The 23,417-nt window shown below is 43.0% G+C and overlaps 1 protein-coding gene across 2 annotated transcripts in view; it reads right to left on the bottom strand.

Annotated features, from left to right (window-relative positions):
- CERS3 (ceramide synthase 3) overlaps positions 1-23,417 on the bottom strand; it is a 110,283-nt gene that overhangs the window by 55,117 nt on the left and 31,749 nt on the right. For both annotated transcript variants that reach the window (XM_019637839.1, XM_019637838.1), the window contains exon 2: positions 6,666-6,839. In XM_019637839.1, coding sequence (XP_019493384.1) covers positions 6,666-6,838 — 173 coding nt within the window. In that variant the 5' untranslated portion in view covers position 6,839. The remainder of the gene's footprint in view (positions 1-6,665; positions 6,840-23,417) is intronic.

The raw sequence follows: 23,417 nt of genomic DNA on the forward strand, positions 1-23,417 counted from the left end.
TATTTTCTTGTAAACTTCTGCCTAGACAGTTGACAACTCTGCCTCAGCTTTCACTTCCAGTTTGCACAGAGCCTCAAAGTCATTCAGAAGTGAGAGCTTAGGGCCTTTCCAGGTCTTTCCTGAATGTGCAGATAGCCCAGGGCATGCCCAAAGCTCTAAAAATTCAAGTGGCCTTCTGATTTCCAAAAACATGTCAGAACTTTTCAAAGCCTCCTGTGGACATCCTGTTTTCCAGCTAAGACTTCCCAAAGTTAATCAATTGCCTCTAACTGTTTTAGACAAGCACTCCTAAGGAAAGGCTTTTCTCACTGGGGAGTTCTGGGTCAAGTCACATAAAGACAGCCTTGTGAATAGTGTCATCCAGGGAACCATCAGACAGGTCAGATGGCGATAATTCTTTGGTAATGATGCTTTGAAGGACGTCCAGTTCTGTTCTGTTCCCTTCAGTGGCTGCCAGGCTGCTGGTTTCTACTGAAATTGCAGGCTGCCGGTTTTTCAAGGCTGTCACAGAGGTGAAAAGGGCAGGATAGGAACAGGGCAAGTTAAAATGCCACAATGCTTGCTATTCTCTCCAAGAGTCAGCCATTTTTTCTTAAACAATACTCTGGGTTGCTGCAAGCGTTTGGTTAGTTTTGAATCCTAAAAAGTTGATTTTGATAATTTTTGCTACTTTTCTGATTGCTTTTATGGAGGAGAGAATTTTCAGAGGTTCTTACTCTGACATTTTTGCTAACCTCCAGTGTGTAGTGGTTTTCATTTGCATTTTGCTAATTACTAATTATGTTACACATCTTTTCATGTGGTTACTTGCCATTTGTATACCTTCTTTGGTGAAGTATCAGCTCCAATCTTTTACCCTTTTAAAAATCAAGTTATTTCTTTGTTTACTATTGAGTTACAAGAGTTCTTTATATATTCTGAATTAAGTCTCCCATCAGCTCTATGTTCTGCATACATTTTTCTCCCAGCCTGTACTTTATCTTTTCATTTTATTTACATCTTTTAAAAATAATGATTAAGGCACTTTTAGCATATCATAAAAATTCACCACTTTTAGGTATACTATTCAGTGATTTTTTTAAAGTAAATTTACCGAGTTGTACAATCATCACCATTAGTCACCCCAATATGATCCCTCATGCATATTTACTGTTAATCCCTGTTCTCTCTCACCCCTACCCCAGTTAATCACTAATCTATTTTCTGATTTTATAACTTTGCTTTTTCTGGATAGTAAATATAATGGAATCATACAATCTGTGATTGCTTGTGTCTGGCTTCTTTCACCGGAACATCCATGTATATTTGGATGTATTTGGAGTTCATTCCTTTTCCTTGCTGATGAATAATCCATTGTATGTATATACAAATATTAACCATGTCTTTGAAGAGCAAACATTTTAGCTATTTACCAAAAGAAATAAAAGCATTTGCCCACACAAATTCTTGCACTCAAATGTTCATAAGCATCTTTATTCGTAATAGCCAAAAATTGTAAACAATCCAAATTTCCATAAGCTGGTTAGAGGATAAATAAATAAATTGGGGTATGTCAATACATTGAAAGGCTATTCGGCAATGACACGGAAACACTGATACACACAATGACACACACAAAAAATCTCAAAAGCATTTACACTAATTGAAAGAAGTCAGACACAAAAGATTATAATCTATATGACTCCATTTATAGGAAATCCAGAAAAGGCAAAATTATACTGACAGAAGCATGTCAGTGATTGCCAGGAGCTAGTATTTATGAAGGAGACTAACTAAATGGAGCACTGGGGAGTTTTTCAGCTGATGAAAATCCCCTGTATCATACTTGTGGTGATGGTTACATGACTGTAAACATTTGTCAAAATGCATCAAGTTTTGGATGAACGTTATTGTATGTAAATCATACCTCAATAAAGCTGATTTTTTAAAATAATAATATGTCCCTATTCTTCTTTCAGTTCTAACAAAGGCTCTATCTTCTGCCAGGACAGTCTATTGTTGTACTTAGGAGTTTCTGTGTTTAATTAAATGCTGGAAATTTTAGTTACGCGTGATCATTTAGCTCTTCGTTTCAATTTTTATAACCATAGGAGCTGAATAAAAAATTTCCTAAGATAATCTGATAAAATGTATAAACCAATCCAACTTCCAGATGGATTAAGTGCTCCTGGAAATGGCCCATACATTTCAGAGACATATAAAAGCAAACTAATTATGTACCAGATGTACACAGAGCGATGTGGATAAATCATAAAGCATAGTGCCATACCTAAAAAAAACACAAAAAACAGGAGAAAGAGGATAAGGTCTTATTCCCATAATATTTATGTCAACTAGAAATTCACGCAATTTATGTTTATATGCATGTTTTACTGGGTCATACAAACAAAAATGCCATCAAATACATTGGATCCCAACAGCGAGGGAAATGGGGGTAGGAAATGAAGATAAAAGGTACTTAGTAAAAAGTTATTTCAAATCAATCAAAAGAGGTCTTATATAGACCAAAGACAGCATGCTATGATTTGAGGAATATGATTAATTAATTCCACCTTTGCATAACAAGTCTAAATAAAACAAAAACTAAGATATTCTTAAAACTAACAAAGTCTCAAAAAACTTATTTGACAGGGCTTGGGATAAATAGTGGAATTGATTCATTTATTCAACCTGCTAGTTGAAAATTTTTATTGGAGAACACACTCACTGTTTTTATTAGTAGAATAACACAAACACAAAATGGTTTAATATAGTGGTGTTCTCAATCATATTCACTCAGTGCTATCTCCTCAAATGTTAGAAATGAAGAAATTAGGAAAGATGAAAAGGCAAAGCAGGATTGAGCCAAGAAGATTTATGCAGTAAGGGAATACAGCCAAACTCGAGGCCAAATAAAGTATAACATTCTCTGAGGGTCACGTGAGAGTGAGTATGTGGATAAGCATACACAGTGGATAAATATACATCCACAGCTTACTTGCTGATATGAGGAACACATCTACATTCATTTAAACAAGAGAAATATGGACTTGTTTTTTTACATGTCCAGGATTTAAGCACAGGAATAACATTTTTAGTAGAACAGAGGAAGTATATAAATACAGTTTTCTACTTCAGCATTATCCTTCCTTTTCAAATAAATCTAGAAAATCAATCACTTCCTCTAATGTAAGCATAAATAAATATGAACAGGTACTTAATTAAAAATCTATTTTGAAAAAGGAGAGAAGAAAGAAGCATGGTGAGCATTTGACAAACTAAACGGAAAAGAGAAGGGAAATGATGGGTCTTAGAAGGGCCGAAGAGAGGAGCTTGCCTGAACTTTCATTTTATTGATATGGAATAGAAAAAAAAAGGCCAAGAGGAAGAAAAAGGAATGTGAACTTCTGCTCACATATAAATGGTTCAAAGTGAGGTTAATGGCCAGGCAAGGGTCTCTGAGGTTTGCTACGACTGCAGAACTGAGCCCTACGATGGCCCCATTGGGGCCCCCAGCAGCCCCCTCTTCAGCTGGCACTGCTTTAGTTACCTGCGAGCCAAAAGCTTAGCAATCCCAGACCTCCCACTCTTTTCCAATACTCTTTTAGAGAATAAAAGGCAGGCAGGCCTAGGCAGATATTATGCATATGAAGTTTAAATAATCCCCCTGAATAGAAACAATAGCCTACTAGCACAAGAGTGCTTTCTTGTTCTTAAGGATTCAAAGGCTCTTTGACCAGAGTTTAATAGGAGGGCTTTTTTTATATGAGAGAACAAACTATTTGGAGCAATGCAATCTCAAAAAACACTTAAGTCTAACGTGCGTATGTAGGGGCTGTTTCAGTGGAGGCCAGTGAGTAAGAATCCTTTTTGAACTCCTGTAATTGCCATACCTACAGTTCTTGAAAGAATGGTGGACATGCTATCCCATCATGCCCTGAGCTGCTGCGTGGAGCGGTACTGGTGGCGAATCCGGTCATCGCACAACTAAGTCAAAGGAAAAAGATGGCCTGCTGGTCTCACCAATGCTACCCCCTGCCTTGAACTCTTCTGGGATCATAATTTACTCTGAGATAATGTGTTTATTCCACAAGTGTTTACATTTGAGTGACTTAGCTCCCCTTTAAATCACACTTCAGATACATAAAAGAATGCACAGAAGTGACGGGATAAACTAGTTAGAAACTGTTATTCTACATAAAAAAATACATATATATATATACTGGGGGTGCCATAAAAATGTATACAAGTGGACATTTGGTCAACATTACTCAAGCAATAGTTCGCTGTTATCAGAAATGTCTGGACGCTGATGGTAACCGAGCACCTCTTGTAATTGCAGAAGTCAAATGTGATTTGTATTCATCTTTTATTATTGATATATACTGAGTATTACAATTTAACACAGTTTTGCTTTCTTAAAATGTGTATACATTTTTTGGGTCACCCTCTGTATATTTATATATCTCAAACATAAGCCACAAACCAAAACTTGTAAGGAAAGGAAATCCTAAGTTCTAAGCAAATGTCAGTCACTTTCAAATGATCTGCTTGCTTGTTTTTTATCAGTTCTGTCTCTCCATGCTTGCCTTTCTAGCAAGGGACATTATTTCCTGATTGTAAATGGTTCCTGGCTGGTACTAAAGGATAAAAATGAGCCAAGTCACAACTCCTGGTCACTACATAGAATGAGAAGGTATAACAAACACTGTCTAAGACACAAAAGGGAATCTTTTTCAGGATAAATCATAAGATATGTTGAAATTTACATGAATTTTTAAGATGGTTCAGAAAAGTTCACATATGTCATCATCCCTTTAGGCTAGTGTATTCCCAAAAGGGGGAAATATAAAACCAGCACCCCTGAACCTGGCATCATAACATGTGGGTTCAAGTCCCAGGTCCACCCTTTACATCCTACCTGTGTGACCTTGGCCGGGCCACTCACCTTTCATTTTCTCGACTGAGATTACACCACTTGTGAATTTATATACCTCTTAAACTATAAGTTTCTATTCAAATGCAAGCTGTATTTATTTATAAGTGGTTTACTCTAATACAAATGATACAGAAGTCCTCAAAAATATATAGTTATACTTCAAAAAGCATGATTTCTCTCCTATGTTTGCATTTCCTTCCTTCTATGGCATTGAAAGAGATGTGAAACTCATGGAACAGCATAACCATTTTCTGTAGTGTTACAGAATGAAAAAAAGCTAAGGGTGAGTTATTGGGAATTAAAGTTATAAGGACATGGGAAAGATGACGTAGAATTTAATTAATCCCTTGAGGCACAGCAAGAATAGTCCTAGGAATTAAAAAAGGGTTGGGTTCCTTCCTAATTGTTGCTGCAGAGGCCAAGACCAAGACGAACAAGTTGGTCTTCCACAGCTGTGTTGCTTTGGCAACCGAAAAAATTTTCTAGTTCACTGTCCTGATCTGAACATAAAACATGGAGCTGTCCACTGTAAAGTAGGAAATCTGCAACGCACATAAGTAAAGGATCTGGATGCCAAATTCAAGAATCACCAGGCATGATGCAAGAAAAGCAAGCATTTCAGGAGCACAAAGTGTAATTTGCTAATTTGGTAGTACACTGGCAAAATTCTACTTTATTTATTTATGCGTTCTTTGACAAATCCAAACAGAGGAGTAAAAAGTAGAATTCACTGTCAAAAAGGAAGAACATTTTCAAATGTTCTCAGCTAGCGTTTAGTGGTATCCAGGGGCTTTCTCTTCCTCCCAATAGCAACAGCACATTGTTGGCCCAAGTGAAATTGTTATTTGTGCAAAAACCTTTTGTAGAGTCCATGAGACAGAGTTGGTCAAACTAACTCTCGAGATAAGGACCCTGCAAATAGTTATAAACATATGATCTGCATTACAGTTAGTCTTGGATAAAATGATCCTTATCAGAGTTTGTCTTAAGTTTTTCCAACTCTTGACATTCAAATATTCTTTTTGCTCCAAAAAAAATTAATGTGCTAATAACAGTTTTTTGAAATAGAGACAAGTACAGAGATTATAGATGGACATTTATCTCCTGTTATCATAACGTTAGTACAGTTTTAATATAAATGTTGGAAGTTATATATATATTTAAATTAAATTAATAAAAAGAAGTTTACTTTTTCTGAGAAAGCAAATGTATATGTTTTTCTTTGATTTCCTTATACTTCGGAATGAAGGGCTGCTATTAAAACTTTCAATAAACCTTTAAAATAAACTATGCGATAAGGCAATATTGAGTTTGGTCTTTAATGAGCCAATTTTGCTGTTCTATAGGCATTCTGAAATGATAATACACCTCCTGGTCTTAGACTCCTCTAACACTGCGTTTCTGGGAATGCGTCTCCTTAGTCAGACAGCATGGCGTACGGAAGATGAACTGGGCTCCCACACTGTCACACTGATAAGCTCTGCGATCCTTAGCCTCTCGAGCTGAATTTTCTTTACAGTAAAACTACAGGACTTCAGGAGATCGTGTTTCTCCTTTTCATTTGTTCAGCTTCTAAATAACGTTCGGTGTGCGTTTGGTCTCATGAACTCCCCCCAAGAATCTGGAGCTTGTCGTCAGTGGCAACCTCTGAACAACAGGTTTGTTAAGGATCTTACCCAGATTCTATTATTCTAGAGTTGCGGCAAAGGAGGGAAAGGGGAAGGGAAGACACACAAACATTACTTACTTTTCAAATAAATGTCTGATAATAAGCAAGCCGAAAGCACATGGAATTGTCATGTATAAATGAGAGGGTTTTACAAAGACGAGTCCATCATGATCTTCGAGGTCTGACCACTTTACTTTTGGAGGAAGCCAGAATCTTTCCAACCAAAACCATTCTTTAAATGTCTGAAACATTCTAGAGGGATGGAAAAATAACACGTTAGACTTGTAAGACAAATACTTCAAATTGAGATGACATTCAGCACCTTTACTCAAAATACCTAAACCAGAGAGTTCTGAAAAAAAAAAGTCAAGAACAAACTACTATTATTTAATGGGTTTCATGACTCTTTATTGCATTAAAATAAGAATTACTCTGCTGATACTCTCAGAAGAATTTTGGCCATGGTATGACAAGCTGAAGTTTAACACACCAGTGTTCACACTTCCTATACAACACATGTTAATATTTTGGGTGTGTACCTTCCTCTTATATGATTCTATGGTATGAAGAATAATGTAACAATAATCTGTACAACTTCAATATGCCAAAGGTCAACCTCGTGAAAGCTCCAAATAAATACAAATCTTCAGGAGAATCTTAAGAACTCTAGGAAATAAAGAACAAGCACATTAAAGTTCATATTATAATAAGATACTCCAATTAGTCCATATCAACAAATATTTATTGAGATTCTACTACTTGTCAAGCACAGTAGTCACACTGAGGATTCAAAGATTAAAAAGTGTTCTTGCCTGAAGGGCCTGCTAGTTTTGTGGGCAAGGCAGGCCTGAACAGGCAACTTTGACATTTTTTTTTAAATTGGGGAATTGGGGGAGGGGAACAGTGTTGGGGAATTGGGGAAGGGGACCAGCCAAGTTGTTGTTCTTCAATCTTAGTTGTGGAGGGCGCAGCTAGCTCAGCTCCAAGTCCAGTCACCATCTGGCTGCCCGTCGGCAGCTTGTGGCCTCTAAGCTCAAGGTGCTGTATTCAATCTTAGTTGCAGGTGGGTGTAGCCACCATCCCATGCGGGAGTTGAACCGCAGCCTTGTTGTTAAGAGCGCACGCTCTATTCACTGAGCCATTGGGGCAGCAGCTCAGCTCAAGGTGCCGAGTTCAGTCTTAGTTGCCGGCGGGCATAGCCCACCATTGAACAGGCAGTCTTGTTGTTATACCAGCTGAGCCATCCTGCTACCTGTTGGCAACTCAGCAGCAGCTTAGCTCGGGCGCAGTGTCACTGGCCCATGTGGGAATTGAACCGGTGGCACTGTTGCTCAGGGCTCGCACTCTTAAGTCAACTCTTAACCAACTGAGCCACTCGGCTGGCCCGGTACTTTTTTTAGATACAGTAAAAAGAGTTATATACAGGGTGCTGTGGGAATGAGATGACAGGCACTCAACCAGCCAGGAAGTGTCAGGGAGAGATAACTAGAACAGAGGATCCTTGAGGTGCCTTGAACAATATGTGGAAACAAACCAGGGAATGGCAGGAAAGTGGGAGAAGGGACTAGAAGTTTTAAGGAGAGAAAGTACTATAATCAAGGAACCAGAAACATAATCTCATGGTTTAGGCTTTGAGCATTTTAATCTTGCCATTTTGACCTTAAGGATGTTTGGATTCCATTTTTTAAAAGTTAATCAGAGAGGGCCAGCCGAGTGGCTCAGTTGGTTAAGAGCTCACTCAAGAGTGCGAGCTCTGAGCAACAGGGTCACCGGTTCGATTCCCAGCCCGAGCTGAGCTGCCAACAGGTGGCAGGATAGCTCAGCTAAAAAAAAAAAAAAAAAAAAATTAATCAGAGGAAGGAGTCAACTATCCTCAGATTCAAAACAGGGTGGTCAAAATAACTCTATCAGAACCTCTTGACTTGTAGATAGCATGGTGTCCCTGGAACAAACCAGTGCGGTTTGGTACTATAATACTATAGCATACAAATCCCAGGTGTGAACTGGTGGGTTACCCATAGGCACCCAGCTTCAATCTATGCTCCTGGCATAATTATTAATAGCACCCCTTTTCTTTCAGAAGTGCATCATATGGTCACTCTCATCAAAAAGCTGGGGAGACAGGTCAGTCTTGGTCATAGGGAGCCTGCTAAGGAGCTTGGGCTTTAGCTGAAGAGTATTATGTCCAAGAGTAAAGTGGTCAGATATTTTAGAAAGGTCGCTTTGGCAACCAGGTCCTCCATGAGCCCATATTTTGTTTTCATGCCAATTAGAGGATGGTGCCCTTTCTGGGCAGATTTCTACGCATTGGAATGAGAGCTGGGCTTCAACCCCACACGTCCCCAGCCAGGCACAAACATGGCAGCTCAGCTGGCAGTGGCATGGAATACATTTCAGGAGAAAGGCTGGAGAGCAGCCAGGAGCTTAACACACGAGATGCAGTCAGAAATGGGGAGACTTGAATGTGGGCAGTGGCATCAGGGGACTAAATATGATGATGACATCATTCGTGAGATGACACATAAGATCCAGCTTCAGATGAGGAAGGATTGCAGAGTGTGGACCCCAAGACCCTTCAGCAAAATCCATACCAAAACCAGCAAGTGAACCCTGGTGAGATAATTCCCTACCTCATTCCATCTCTCACCCACTGTTCAGAGACAGGCTCATCCCAAGTAGCACTACCTCAGTCCCACCCACACCTGTGAGGCTTGTGTGGGAGAAGGAAGAAGGCTGCCTTCTTTTTCATATATTAATCATTTTACTATCATTTCTACCCCGAGGAAGGGTAAGTCCCAGTTGCAAAGCTGTACAAATATGTGGAGTAAAGATCATCAAGAAAGCTTCATCGAATACTTCCAGTCTGTCATCAGGCTTTGGGGCTACAGAAAGGAAGGGGAGAACCCCAGACTTCGGGGAGCTTACAGCTGAGTGGGACTGGCGTGGGTCTGGGCTTGGGCAGAGGGGCTGAGAACTGACGGGAGAGTTGTTAGGAAAGAGGGATGAACACGCTTTGGTATGAGCACTGGGAATTGAAGCTCGGTTGCCTGGGCCCTCTGACATAAGTGACCAAAAGAAGGAATTCAGAGAGGAAAGCTGCCAGATAGGGCTCAGAACAAGGGCAGGCACAAGACTCTGAGTACCACTCCAGCTAAAATTCAAGCTCCCAACGATCTCAGAAACCGAGCCAGACGAGGCTCTCTGTAAAGGACAAGAGTGTCTCTGTCCCAGGCCTGTTCCTCACCTCATCATAATGAGGTACTCCTGTAAAGGCAAAGGTATTTTTCCTAGAAGTCTGCCTCAGCGTGTTGATTCTTTTACTGGCTCCCAATTTAACAGACTAGGACTCAGGAAACAAATAGAAATGACAGTGAGTTAGAGTTTCTTTTGATATCGCTATAATAATTGTTACACAAAATAATTTGCTCGCTCCTAAAATGTGACTCCTGGCAGTACAGATTACTTTGTCCAGCGTGAAACATAAATATCTCTAAATAATGTTAAATAATAAATAAATAGCTAAACTTTATCATTCTAATTATAGAACTAAATGAATAGCTTAGGATGGTTATGTAGGAGTTGCCCCCTTAAATAAGGCCCTGTGTACCATGCACAATTAATCCAAATGTGTTGAAAGCCCTGGTATAATAATTTAATACCCAACAGCCCAAAACATTTAAAGGAAAACAGAGATAGAAAGAACTCAGAAGTTGAGGGTGGACCCCTGGAAAATGTAGTTCAAAATGAGCAAAAAAGTCAATCCATGTTATTCACTCTTCATGTGCTGCCACCAAACATCCATTATTGCTGCTTCAAAGAGTTAACAATCCCTTCTTCACACCATGTACAAAAACTCACTTGGCTCTACTCAAAATGAAGCCCAGGCCTCAACATAAAGGCTAAAATTCTGAAACTCTTAGAAGACTATATAGGAGTCCATCTCCATGACCTTGAGCTAGGCAAAGCCTTCTTACATAGGACACCAGAAGCAAAATGACAAACTAAAAAACGGATAATTTGGACTTTATCAAAATGAACACCGTTTGTACCCTTAGCCTCTTCTGTCCTAAGGCCACAGGCCCATGCCAGCACCTCTGGCATCCCTTGCAGCTGCCTTTCCCTGACCCCCGTGCTGGGGGCCCAGCACCCAGCCCTCCCAGGAGCAGTGGACACCAGAAGTGGACACCTGGAGTCACACAAGGCACTCCCCCCCCCATGAAAGCCAAGGCGGACAGCTCGCTCCACTTGCTGGCAAGCCGTCTGGGTGGCCTAGGCTTGGCCAAGAGGATGCTTTGCTCCGGACTCTGAATCGGGCACAGACAGTGACGTCCAGCAGCCACAGGCGGCATCCTGCCTAGGCTGCTAAAAGGGGCAGTTGTCCCTCAGCTTGTTGGGACCCCGCTCTCCTTGGTTCTAATGTCACCCAGTCTAGTCCACCACCTTTCCTCCCATGCTGTGTAAGGTCCTCTGCTTATGATAGTAAGAGACAGGTGGATCGGTTGCCTCCAATCAACAGCGTTAGCTGACACCCCTAGCATTTTCCCCACCCTCCTTTAGGAGAAGCTGGTAACGCCAGTTCAGTTATATGAACCTTCAGTTCAGCAGAACCTTAAATCCTGGATGAGGATTTTCTTCTACAGCTGAAATGGAGGAGCGGGAGCTCCCCCCAACAACCGAGGAGGGGCAGGCAGCCTGGTCGTTTGTCACTGTCTCCGTTTAGCCTCTGATCTCATCTTGCTGACAACGGGCACTCATTTGTCCCTTTTCCTTTCTTTCTCTCCCACTTTTGCTCCTGCTCTGCCTACATTTCACATCTGACAGTGGGGCTCACAGTCACTGCTCCAGGATTTTGTTGCTCAGTGTGAAAGAGGCTGCTGGCCTCCCCGACACAGCCTTAAAGAGATGCTGGGTAGACAACAGAACACGACACCGTGAGTGGAACGATACCTTTCTGTGTTAACTGTCTAACTGTTGCAATACTTAAACAATATCCAGATGGAAAGAGAATTAAAGTATTAAGATGAAGAGATACCTGTGTTTTTAAAACCCCACAGGTTACTACATGAATGGATCTTGAGATTATTATGCTAAGTGAAATAAGTCAGACAGAAAAAGTCAAGAACCATATGATTTCACTGACAGGTGCGATATAAAACTGAAAACAACAAAGGAACAAGACAAACAAATGAAGAAACAAAAACTCACAGACAATAGTTTAGTGGTTACCAGAGGGTAAGGGGGGAGGGGGGTGGTAGAAGAGGGTAAACAGGGTCAAATATATGGTGATGGAAGGAGAACCGACTCCGGGTGGTGAACACACAATGTGATATACAGATGATTTGTTACAGAACTGTACACATGAAACCTACGAAACTTTACTAACCACTGTCACCCCAATAAACTTTAATAATAAAAAAAAGAATCCTGAGCATTTGCAATGACAGATCTGTCATCCAGGGACCCTGCCTGTGATAGTCACTCTTGGGACTGTCTGAGAAGCCCATTGACTCCGAATTACACTTGCAGCCCATCTCTCATCTTTGTTCATTTGGCTCAACTCTAGGCCTTTCTGGCAACTGAAAAATTGTCAGCTCAGCTGATAACTCTTCAGTCTGTCTATCTGGTGTTATCTCGGAAACAAACATATTTATTTACTCCTCGGCCATTCCCAGTTCCTTTTTTCTCATTGGCTACTCAAAGCCCCCTTTCCCATGCCTCGGACATTCTCTAAGGGCTGCAATCCCTATTTATAGAAAAATATCGGAAGGAACTACTATTTGTAAATTACATAAAGAAACTGAAGCAATTCTTAAAATAAGAAATATCTGCAAGAAAAATACCTACAGTTATTTCCTTTTTATTTAGGGAGGCAGCGGTAAGGGAGATGCATCATAGTTCAGCAGCGTTTCCCCACCTGCTGATACTGGGGAACTTTTCAACCTTCTTTTCAACTCCAGCTGCCAGAAGTTTGCAGGAAGACAATCTAACTAATGTAGGTTTTACGACTCATTATTTTCTGACCTCATGGATACAGAACCCAACGGGGTGAAGGAAGCCTGTTGACCCACTTTTGCAGATGAACACAGTTAAACCTGACCCCAGGACTGCAGAAATAAAACCATCTGGGCCAAAAGTTTATCACTCTTTGAAGCAACATTTTTGTGACGTACTAAACTGTGGCTGAAGTAAGAGCTTCGAGGCAGGCTGAGGCTCTGGGCAGCTTCTGGTCATTACGCATCCAATCCCTGCTGTAGACTCCACATCAGCTTAGACAATAACTCTACAGAACGTGTATCTTGCAGAGAGGCGAGTGCCGAGAAATGGGGCGTGAGGTAGACACGTCAAAATGAAGTGAAGGTGTGTCCCTGAGATGAAGGGAAAGAAAGACACTCTGGAATCAGTGTTCACGATCACTGAGTATTATTATGGTTGGAAAATGGGGGAGGTGGCGAGGGCTTTGGAGACTGGGTGCCCAGAGTGCAGTGGGGCTGCGGTTCTCCGAGGAGACAAAGCCAGCTCCAGAAGCACGGGGACCTTCCCCGGCCGCGTCACTGCCCTCTACCCAAAGCCTGCCACACAGTAGACCCTAAATAAGTATTTGCCGAATGAATGGATGGAAGGTTTACTGAGTCTGAAAACCAAGGAGTGACATGATGGCCAAAAATGTTATCTAATTTAATTATCTACAAACAACTTCGTTTTTATTCGTTGCAAAAGAATTTTTAAAATTTGGTTCAGGGGTCAGGTAAACATGCTTATCTACACTGAGTCTGTCTGTGTTTTTTTTGGAACCAACTCTACTCACTCGGCCAAAAAAACTGGTTATGCCTTTAAGATAAAACTGAAAAGAAAACATTAGCAGGTACTTGCTTCCTGTCAACAGTACCCTGAGCCAGCTGTAAATTCCAATTCGGAAAGCATTTTCAATCTGCTACTTCAAATGGAGAAGACAATGTAAGTGACAGAGCAACTTAACTCTGAAGGATATTTTCATGGTTAAGTTAGTGTATAAAATGCCTATTAATACCTGGGGCTTATAACCGCCCAAAAAATGAAGAGAAAAAGGAAAAAGGAAGCCCTATACTTTGTGTAGAGAATTAAAGTACAATAAGATAAAAATAATTTTAGGTAATGCTCTCATACTAAATTTTACAATTCTATCAATGCAAAGCCTCAAAGAAATTCAGAACAGACTTAAGAGACTTAGAAAAAGAGTATCTGTAGCAAAAGCATGGTATTGCTTCCAAGACGTCCTTGGGGGGGTATCGGGATAGCCTAAGAGCCATTCATTCTGCCTTTAGTTACCAGCCTCCCGCCTCTGGGCACGTGGCTGTCCTGCCATGTGAGTCACATCTCCCAAACTCCCTTGTGGCCAGATATGTGTGACTACGCCTGCGTCAGTGACCCCGGAGTGGGACTGATTTGGATAATGTCCCTAAAGACCAAGCTGCAGGTCCTGGTTTCTCTTCCTTCCTGACAGCTGGGAAGGGGAATGGTATCTGGACTGTGACATGCAAGAGAAATAAACTTCTGTCACCTAAGTCCTTGAGCTTTGAGTTCTTTCTGTTACAATGGCTTAGATTGTAACGACGATTAATATATCGGGAATGTATATTGGAGAAGTAAGTAAGAACGATACCTTATGTTGCTTCCAGGTAGATTACAAAACCTGGAGACATCTGCTCATCAAAAAATACCCTTCAGAGAATAAAAAGGCGAGCTGCACACTAGGAGGAAATATTTGCAATACAAAAAACTTGTATTTAGCATATATGGAGAACGCCTACAACTGGACAAAAAGGGATCTTCCTCCATAGTAAGGCCACTGGGAGCTTGGGTTTCCGTTAATATTTAGGAGCATCCTAAGCCTTTGCTTCACCTCCCAGGCTTCCTGTATGGAGCTTGCGCCAGGTACCAATTTACGGCCTCTGTGCTCCAAATTCAGCCTTTGGCCTGATCTATGAAATGGGTCTGGTCCCTTTACCTATTTCCCTTTGCCAGGGGGCCTTTGTCAGTAGAGTGGTTAAGGGGCATTGCAGGAAGACAAAGACTTGCTTCCTGGCTCTGGCATGTAGGCAATGAAGACGCCAGCAGCCCCTGGCACCTCCCTGAGCAGTTTTGTGGCAGTGTGTCCAATGAGACACCTTCCCAGTGTACACCTCTCCCTAGCACCCCAGAGGGCGGATTGCTGGCAAGCTCTAGAGGGCTGGTTTCCAGCCAGTCCTGCTGGCACCACAGCAACCTGTGTACCCTCTCCACCAGGGTCTGCACTCCACCCCGAGGCGGCCTCTTCCTTGTGTGCCCATGCCAGCCCCGATTGCCTCCTACACTCTTAAGAGTTCTTTATGCTGGTGAATCCTGATTGGACCCAGACAGCCTTGATGGAAAAGTGCAATCATCTTTATGTGGTTACTCAAATACTAATGAACAAAAGACAAAGTTATTTTGCACAAATCAAAAAGGCCTCTGATGGGACGATATGGATGGACCTAGAGACTATTATGTTAAGTAAAATAAGTCAGTCAGAGAACCAGCAAAACCAATGAACCCCTAAAATGCTTAATAGGCACTTGGCATCTAAATGGGGTCAAGTTCTCTTGGAGAAGAAAGCCCCCTTGGGGATGGCTCTGCCAGATGCTCATTGTCCGAAGCCACTCCAGCGGGGTGTGGAGGTAGCACCCCCCCCAACAACCATCCTGCCAGGCCCCATGCTCTTGCCTGTAACTGAGAAGCTTATAGTGCATCCGCCCCCAGACAGTTGGGCCCATCAGCTATTCCCGGCTCACTGGTGCTACCCTTCCCCTCACTTTATGATCCCACAAGCCAGGTCTGCTTTCTGACACTTAGAGAGCAAAAGGCAACATTCTGTGCAGCCTCTGGGCATGTGCATAGACTCTTCCTCTGCCTAGAATGTTCTTTTTTTTAAGATTTTATTGGGGAATCGGGGGAACGGAACAGACAAGTTGCTGTCTCCTTTGGTTCTTCAGTCTAGTTGTGGAGGATGTCGCTTCACTGGCCCATGTTGGTATTATCATTGCGCTCTTCCCGGGTGAGGCAGTCGCTCACCGGCCATTGGACGGCCACTCATGGCGGCTCACGAAAGCTCATGCCTGCTGCCAGCCAGCCCCACTGCAGCCTATGCCATCGCCGGCAACTCACGGCAGCCCAGCTCCAGGTGGAGCTGTTGTTCACCATCTTAGCTGTAGAGGGCAGCGTCACTGGCCCTCATGTGGGATCCGAACTGGGGTCCTGCTACTCAGAGCTGGCATCCCAAGCCAGCTCTTAACCAATGCACCACTCGGCCAGTCCTAGAATGTTCTTTTCACCCGTCTTCACCCCACTCTCTCCTCCTTATCCTTCAAGTCTCAATCTAAGTGTCTCTAACATCTTCCTCAAGGCTTCCCATGACCCCTGCTCCCCTACTGCACCCACAGCTAAATAAAGTACTCCCGTTAGATGCCGCCATCCCTTCCTGGTTTTTTTCGTCATAACATGTATCAATTTGGCAATCAGATATTTCTATGTCGATTTGATTGAAATCTGGCTCCCTCCCCAGACTTCATGATCCATGAGGGCAGAGACTACACCTGTTCTGCTCACGACAGCATCCATAAGTTGCCATAGGGTAACCGTACAAACAGGAAGTGCTCAGGACATATTAGGGGAGGCAGAAGAACAGTGGTTAAGTCGGTGGGCTGTGGAGCCAGGCTGCCTGGGTCTGAAGCCTGATTCTGACGCTGAACTAGCTGCGTGCCCTCGGACAACTCACTTAAGGTCAGTTTCCCCTTCTACAAAACAGAGATGATACTCGCACCTTCCTGAAGGGGTTATTAAAATGATAAAACGAGCAAATATTTGTGTACCATAGGCCTGTAAAATGATAAATTGGAGTCAAGCTACTAAATATCACGTTGCCATTCTAAAGAGAGGAATTAAATGAACTTTCAGGCCTAAAATTCTATAATTGACACCTATTAAATTAGAAGTATTTAAAACTAATACTCAATGCTAACTATGACATAAATATATCATATATATCATTTATATATAAATGTAAAACTCTTACATTCATATGTTACTGGTGGCAACGTAAACGGTACTGCCCTTTTGAAAACTGATAAATTTTAGGAGCCAATAAAATGTTGAGGCCTACCTAGAAATACAAGTAAACCTGTACCAAAAAAAAAAAAAATTTAACTATAGTTAATAAGCAACAATGCAATGTTAGTAATAATGTTTTTTTCAAATCTGGAATGTGTAAGTACATTTTGAAATGTTAACTCTAAGTAATAATAGCTACAGCTAAAAACTATGAAATTTATCAACTTGCAAAGTGTTTATGACATATTAAAAATAAACTAAAATTTAAAATTATATCTATAGTATGATCATATGGCATATGAGATCTCACTATATTATACTATTTTATACATATATATGTGTGTGTTCATGTATGTGAAGACAAAAACCAGAAGAAAACATGAAAAAATAATTAATATCCTAAAATGGCAAAATTCTGGGTATTTTAAATTTAAAAACTTTTGTTTTCCCAATACACATCTGGTTTCCCCTGCCTGAAAGGTGTTATTAAGGTGATTTATTTCACATTAATATGTTTCTAAGGGGCTAATTTTCATATTGAAATGTTTCATATTGAAAAGCTAATTGCTGATTTGAAGTAAGGCAGGTTTGGCACCTACATAAAACTTATCACAGCCTTTTTACACACACAAATAACTAACTATTAGAATCTTTTATATTCTAACAGTGTCAGAGAAAATAAAAAATGTGTTTCCTTGGTTAACAGGAAGACAGGCTCTTGAGAACCATCTATAAACTGATTTTAGATTCTGGAGGTAATAGAGATAAGTCAGAAAATGCAGTTTAAGGAGGCAGTATTCATCAAAATGTAATTGTCCTGGATGCTTCTTCACCTTTACAGAGTCTCTGATTCATCTGTGCCCTCCCCCACTCCCCCAATTAATTGACAGAGGCGGCCAAAACCCAGCTCAAGATCTAGAGAGAGATAAGTGGCTGAGGAAGTTTACTTAGACTGATAACATGGAAAAGACGTTGCAGAAAAACAGGTATGACTGAAATCAGAGGAGGTGAAGCAAAGTGAAGCATAGATAAGTCTTAGGAGAATACCAATCCTAGGGTTCAAAGAAAAGGAGGGAGTCCACTATGATTGACAGGAAATCTATGAGAAAATGACCTAAGATTGATAGCTGATAATTCTGCCTTCAAAGGTAGAATTCCCTTCTCCACTATTTGTTTGTTTGTTCGTTTGTTTGAATTTAATTTTAGAAGTCTAAAAACGTGAATTAATAGCTGGGTAACTAGGCAATGGTATTGCTATGTAAAGAAATTTTAACCCAATTAGCATCACGTCAACACTTCCTTTCCAATTGCTATTAAATATTTTGGGGCTCTCCACCAAGTCATTCCTTGCAGGCTCTCCTCCCTTGCCTGGTGAGTCACATATCTTGCCTCACAAATTACCCTGTTATTAGTCTCAGGCACAAGTGAGTGATGTCGGCAAAAGCAAGGGAGTTGGGAACCTCTCTGCCAGTGAGTCACAGTGGAGCCTGAGGCAGGCAGGGCCCTGATTCCGTCTCAAGTTTTCCCACTGAGGAGACTAGGAGGTTGGCTTCACCTCTGCAAGGTCCTCCTGTGCGTGGCTGAAGGGTGCTGCAGCTTTCCTGCCATTCGGTCCCAGGTAAAAAGGGTCAGTAAGGCCGCCATACAAACTGCAATGTAGACCGTAATTGATGAATCAAATAAAAAAATAAAATAAAAAACTCAGTGCTTCCCACAGCACCTCCAGTAGCTCCCTGTCACTCAAGCAGCTGACGCGCTCAAGAAAGGAGGAGGGGCTCTGGAGCCAGAAAGCCCGGCTTTGGGGACCAGCCCATCATGTGATAGCTACGCGGTCTTGGGCAACTCAATCTCTGCTGAACTGTTAAAGGTGCTAATTCTACCTACCGTAAAGACCTGTTGTGGGTTGAGGACAATCAGGTGTGTAAAAATACCTGCGCAGGTAAAGTGTTGGGCCAGTGTTGTGTAGGAATATTATCTTTTATCCTAACTTTGCTGGGGATGGCAGGAATCCCACGTCGGGCTGGTTTAAATAAGATTAAATACTGATTTAAAAAGACTCCCCAAGGGAGAGTAATGGGACACCCTCCTACCCCCTCACAGCTGCCTTCCCCCCAAGACCTGTCACTGCTTGGAAAGATAACTGGCTCTATCCCCTTCCTTCAGTGGTACAACTGTGCTAAGCAGAGAACCCAACGACAAGGCTGGAGAGACTCATCTGGGGAGATGCCCAGACCTCTCCCCACAGTACGCTGGGGTAGAATTTGCTGGACAGGACAGGTGGGAACCCAAGGCCTACTGGCTTACCAAGAATTGGGGTTTGGGAATCTGAAACTCTATCTTAACCCCGTTCCAGCGACACGACTGTTGCCATACAGCTTCATCCTCGACCATCCCCCCACACCAACCCCTGACCTAACGAGGTCACCAGGGAGTGTCTCAGAACGCGGAGGCCCGGTGGAATGATATCGGTAAAGCTTCCCTAAGGGAGTGTCCCGGAACGCTGGGACCCGGCGGCGGAACATGTGGGTTATCTCCCTTACTTCATGGCCGCGGCACAGCTGCACCATCCTGGGGGTTGTGTGTGTGGGAGCACGAAGGCACAGCATGTGTTGGAATACAATGGGGCTGGTTGATGGAAACTGGCCTTAAGGCACTTACTACACGGACTTTAGAAAAAACAAATTTCACTCCTTTGAAGTTTCTTAAATAAAAGCTATGCGTTGGCCCGATTTGGGGCTCAGTCCCAGAGAGAGAAGGACAGTCCCCTGGCCTTGCCTTAACTCTATCCTTGTCTCCAGTTTCTTTAACCCTTCACCGCCCTTCTGACTCCCCACTGCCCATGCTGCGCGGAATGCGACACACGACCTAGCTAGAGCAAGCGAGTTTTCTGAAGCATGCAATTCCTCATCAGTAAAACAGGTACAGTAATTTTATAGTAAAGTCTAGGTCAGGATTAAATAAGGTCATGTGTCTAAGTCACTTTGTATAATGCCTGGCATAGAGTAAGTGCCCAATAAGCTGTAAGTGTTAGTTCTACGGTCCTATTTACATTTCCTTGTCAGTGGCCTGCGGACTTCCAGGTGGCACAACGGCAGGCCATCACTCGCTGGTTTCCTACAAAGCCCTGATTGGGGTTGGGGTTGCCCAGACCAAGTGCTGGGGGAGGAGCAGCTTTTCTGAGGGACGGGTGCCACTTGACAAGGCAACTCTCAGTGGCAGCAGGGTTTCTTACACCACAGAACCCGTCTTGGGCAGGGTCCCCAGAGGAGTCATTTTATGAGAGTGAGACCTACAGGAGAGTGCGGGGCCCATCTCGACCGAGAAGGAATTTGGAACATCTGTCTTGCTCACAGATGAAGAGGAGGGTGAGTTCCTCTTAGGGAAGGACTTGGGGTTACTAAGGCACACTGATGAAGCAAGCACCCAATTTTAATATTTTTAAACATGTGCTTACGTAATGTTTAAAGGCAGGGTTTCCTGTGGTGCAGCCTGCTGCCCCCACAGAATGAAGCACCCCTTGGAAAAGAACGAGATGACAAGGATTCCAGGAACCTCCAGAAGAGGGTGGGGTGCAGTGGGTGTGAGAGCCTACTGTTGAGGGCAGGGAGGTACTGAAGGGGTGCAGGAAAACCCTCTCAGTTACACTGAAGTCATAAACAGAGTTAGAACAATACCAGGCGCTGCTTCCCTCTGGTGAGAGTCGCAGCTTGGGGCTAGGAGACCGGGCACCTGGTGGTGTGCTCACTGTTTTCTCCCCTGAGCAAGAAAGGACAGGTCATCTCCATTCCTCGGCCAGGGCAGCTGGTCCCTCTGCCCATGGCCACCAGCCCTGACTGTTTGTATTCAGCAGGAGAAAATAACTCGTTAAGATCTCAAAACTAAAAAGAACTAGTCATTCCTGACCAGCCTCTATCTAATGCAAGAAGCCCCTTTAAGGAAAGAAAAACGTATAATGCCATATTTTACATAGATAAGGGGGAGAGATAGAGACAGAGAGACAGACAGAGACAGACAGGATCGTTACAAAGTCTGGAACATAGAGAAAATGTTTCATTTATTCATTATACTTTTTTGATTAATGATTAAATCTATGGCTTTAAATTTAGAGATATTTTGCCTGCACAAGTGTCTGGGGGAAAAAAAAATCCTGAGTATATTATATAAAAATGGAACATGTTATTTAAAAATAAAAATGTCCCTATGTTTCCAGACTTTTCAAATATACATTCTTCCCAAAAGGATATCCTTACATTTCTGTCCAATAGGTATTTTATATGATTTCCACTTCAGTATCTCTGATTTCTGCCTATACTGCCAATTAGCTGCTATGAATAAAACCCATATCGACTTTCCTAGGTCATTGCCACATCTGGCTATTTGTCAGTGCGTGCCAGGGGGACTTTCTGGTCACTCCCCTATCAGTCCTGATTTGGGGTCTAGAGGTTCCTAAGCCTTCTTGTAAAAATTTCTTCTTTAAATGAAGAGTTATTGGATATTTCCTCATTTTTTTTCCTGCCAAAAAATTGGTTGGTAGGAGTGCTACTGTGAATAACTGGTCTAAATTCTGTGAAGCAGGGCCATGTGTGACCCTAGAGAAGGGAGCATGATGAACTGGAGTAGAGCTGACCCCCAGGGCAGGTTGCCTGCTGTGTGAGGGGTCTCAGTCCCTCTATCTCCTCTTCACATGAGTGAGAGTCACATAGCAATGTCTTAAGGCTGATCTAAAATGGAGTGATCTGAAAGAAAGTGAACAAAGGGTCATGACATTCAACTCCAAATATCCCGAGTGTAAGTACTGTCTGGAATGTTCATACGAGACACTAAACCTGTGTGGATTCTCTTTAAGCATGCCACGAGATCGCTATACCTGAGCCTCGGTGACATCCTTTTGTCCAGGGGGAGGGAGAGCCTGAATGACTTCTCTCCCCCATCAAGTAAAGCTATCTGTCAGTCAATTTTCTTCCTGTCAGCTTACGAGGTTGGGAATGTCACCCATCTGCCTCCTTACGAAACCGCAGCAATTCCAGCCTTTGCCCTGCTGTTATTTGGGGTGTGATGACAGAAGAGGAGTCACACTGACATATTCCACAGCAATTCTGAAATTGCTCAGCCTTTGTCACTGACACCATTAAGTTCCAACTGTGCACCCAGGGCACCGGCCTTGCGCAGAAGCAGCCCACTCGTACTCCTTGGCCTTATTTTAAAAAAACGCACTCTGGCCACACCTCTCTCCTATGGGGCGAGGAGTCCATAGGTCCACGGGGATGTGCCACCCACACCTCATGCCCCTTTCTAGACTTGCGAGGGGGGCCTCGGGTCCTAGAATTCCCTGCCCAAACAGCTCTGAGACCACTTCCATGGCCTGCATGGACCCTTCCCCAGGTCTGTCCAAATAAAAGTGACAGCACAGTGTACCCTTAGGCCTAGAGGTGGCCAAAGGAGACTGCGGGGGAGGGGAGGAGAAGGCCTACATTTGAACACATACACAGGCGTCTGCTTCCAGCCGAGCAGGACAGGACTGGGGCTGGAGGTAGGGCCAGGGCCAGGTTGGGGCCACATGCCTCCATCTGTACGCTTGCCCTGGGCCCGTCCGATCCTAGGGGGGAGCCTGTCCACAGACCTCAGAGTAGATCCACAGCTCTAAGTCCCAGGAATGCTAAAAGCCAAGGAGCTGTTCAAGCTGTGCAGCGCTGGCGGCCTGGTAGCATAGCCAAGACTGAAACTCCCATGTAGCTGCTGTCAGGCAGAACTGGTCCTTCCCAGAGGAAGCCACATTGGTCAGCAGGAGCTGGCTTCCTCGGACTTCCCAGTCCCCACTACCTCTCACTATCTACTCTCACCTGACTAGAAAGTATGCAGGGAAATACATTTGCAAAACATTCAGTAAGAAGGTGTCGAAAATTATAGGCTAAAAAGGGGGAGACCTGGGTCACGAACCCCTTCTGGCCCATTAGGAACTGGTTATGCTGGGAAGGGGGGGATATGGGGCAAAGCCTCATGCATGCAAGGACCGCAGGGGCAGGAGAAAGTGCAAGAGATGCAAATCCGATGACAGCTGGTTGTGCAGCTGAAAACTGAGAATAATAACACCGCTTTTTCACAGACCATTACAGAAATGAGATGACTGAAATGATAACTAACGACTATAAAACACATCACAGTTTACAAAGTTTCTTCCACAAGCACCGAATCCTCACAAAAATAATAAGGATGAAAGTCCCCAATTTACAGGTGAAAAATGAGATTTAGAGGGCTAAAGGGACTTGCTGAAACGGACACAGAGCCACACGCCAATGTAGGCATCGCGGGTACAGGACTCCCTGTCTTTACATGACTTGGTTTTGTCTTTCATCAAATCAATATTTGTGACCATGCTTTGTGAATAACCCCTTCACTATACACATGATCATACTTGACAGTCTTTGTTGATGCTTTTGAAAGTTCTTCTCATACAGGTGAGAGCCTAAAAGCTGGAAACCTGAAGGACAGCCAACCCTTCCTTCACCCCACTCCCCCCACATTAGGGCAGCGGGGTTGGGGGGATGGGAAGGGGAAAGGTGGGAGGGAGCCTGGAGCACAGAAGGCAAACACCACCTACGGGGGAGGGGGCAGGCCCTCCACTGCCTGGTACTGTCAAATGAAGCTCATTCAATAGATGCCCTTTCAAAAAGAAAACAACAGGAATCTACAGTACTTCATGGAGAATGTGGTACTTGCCTTGCCCAAACA

This window comes from Hipposideros armiger, unplaced genomic scaffold (assembly GCF_001890085.2).
Source record: "Hipposideros armiger isolate ML-2016 unplaced genomic scaffold, ASM189008v1 scaffold_35, whole genome shotgun sequence".
Lineage (NCBI taxonomy): Eukaryota > Metazoa > Chordata > Mammalia > Chiroptera > Hipposideridae > Hipposideros > Hipposideros armiger.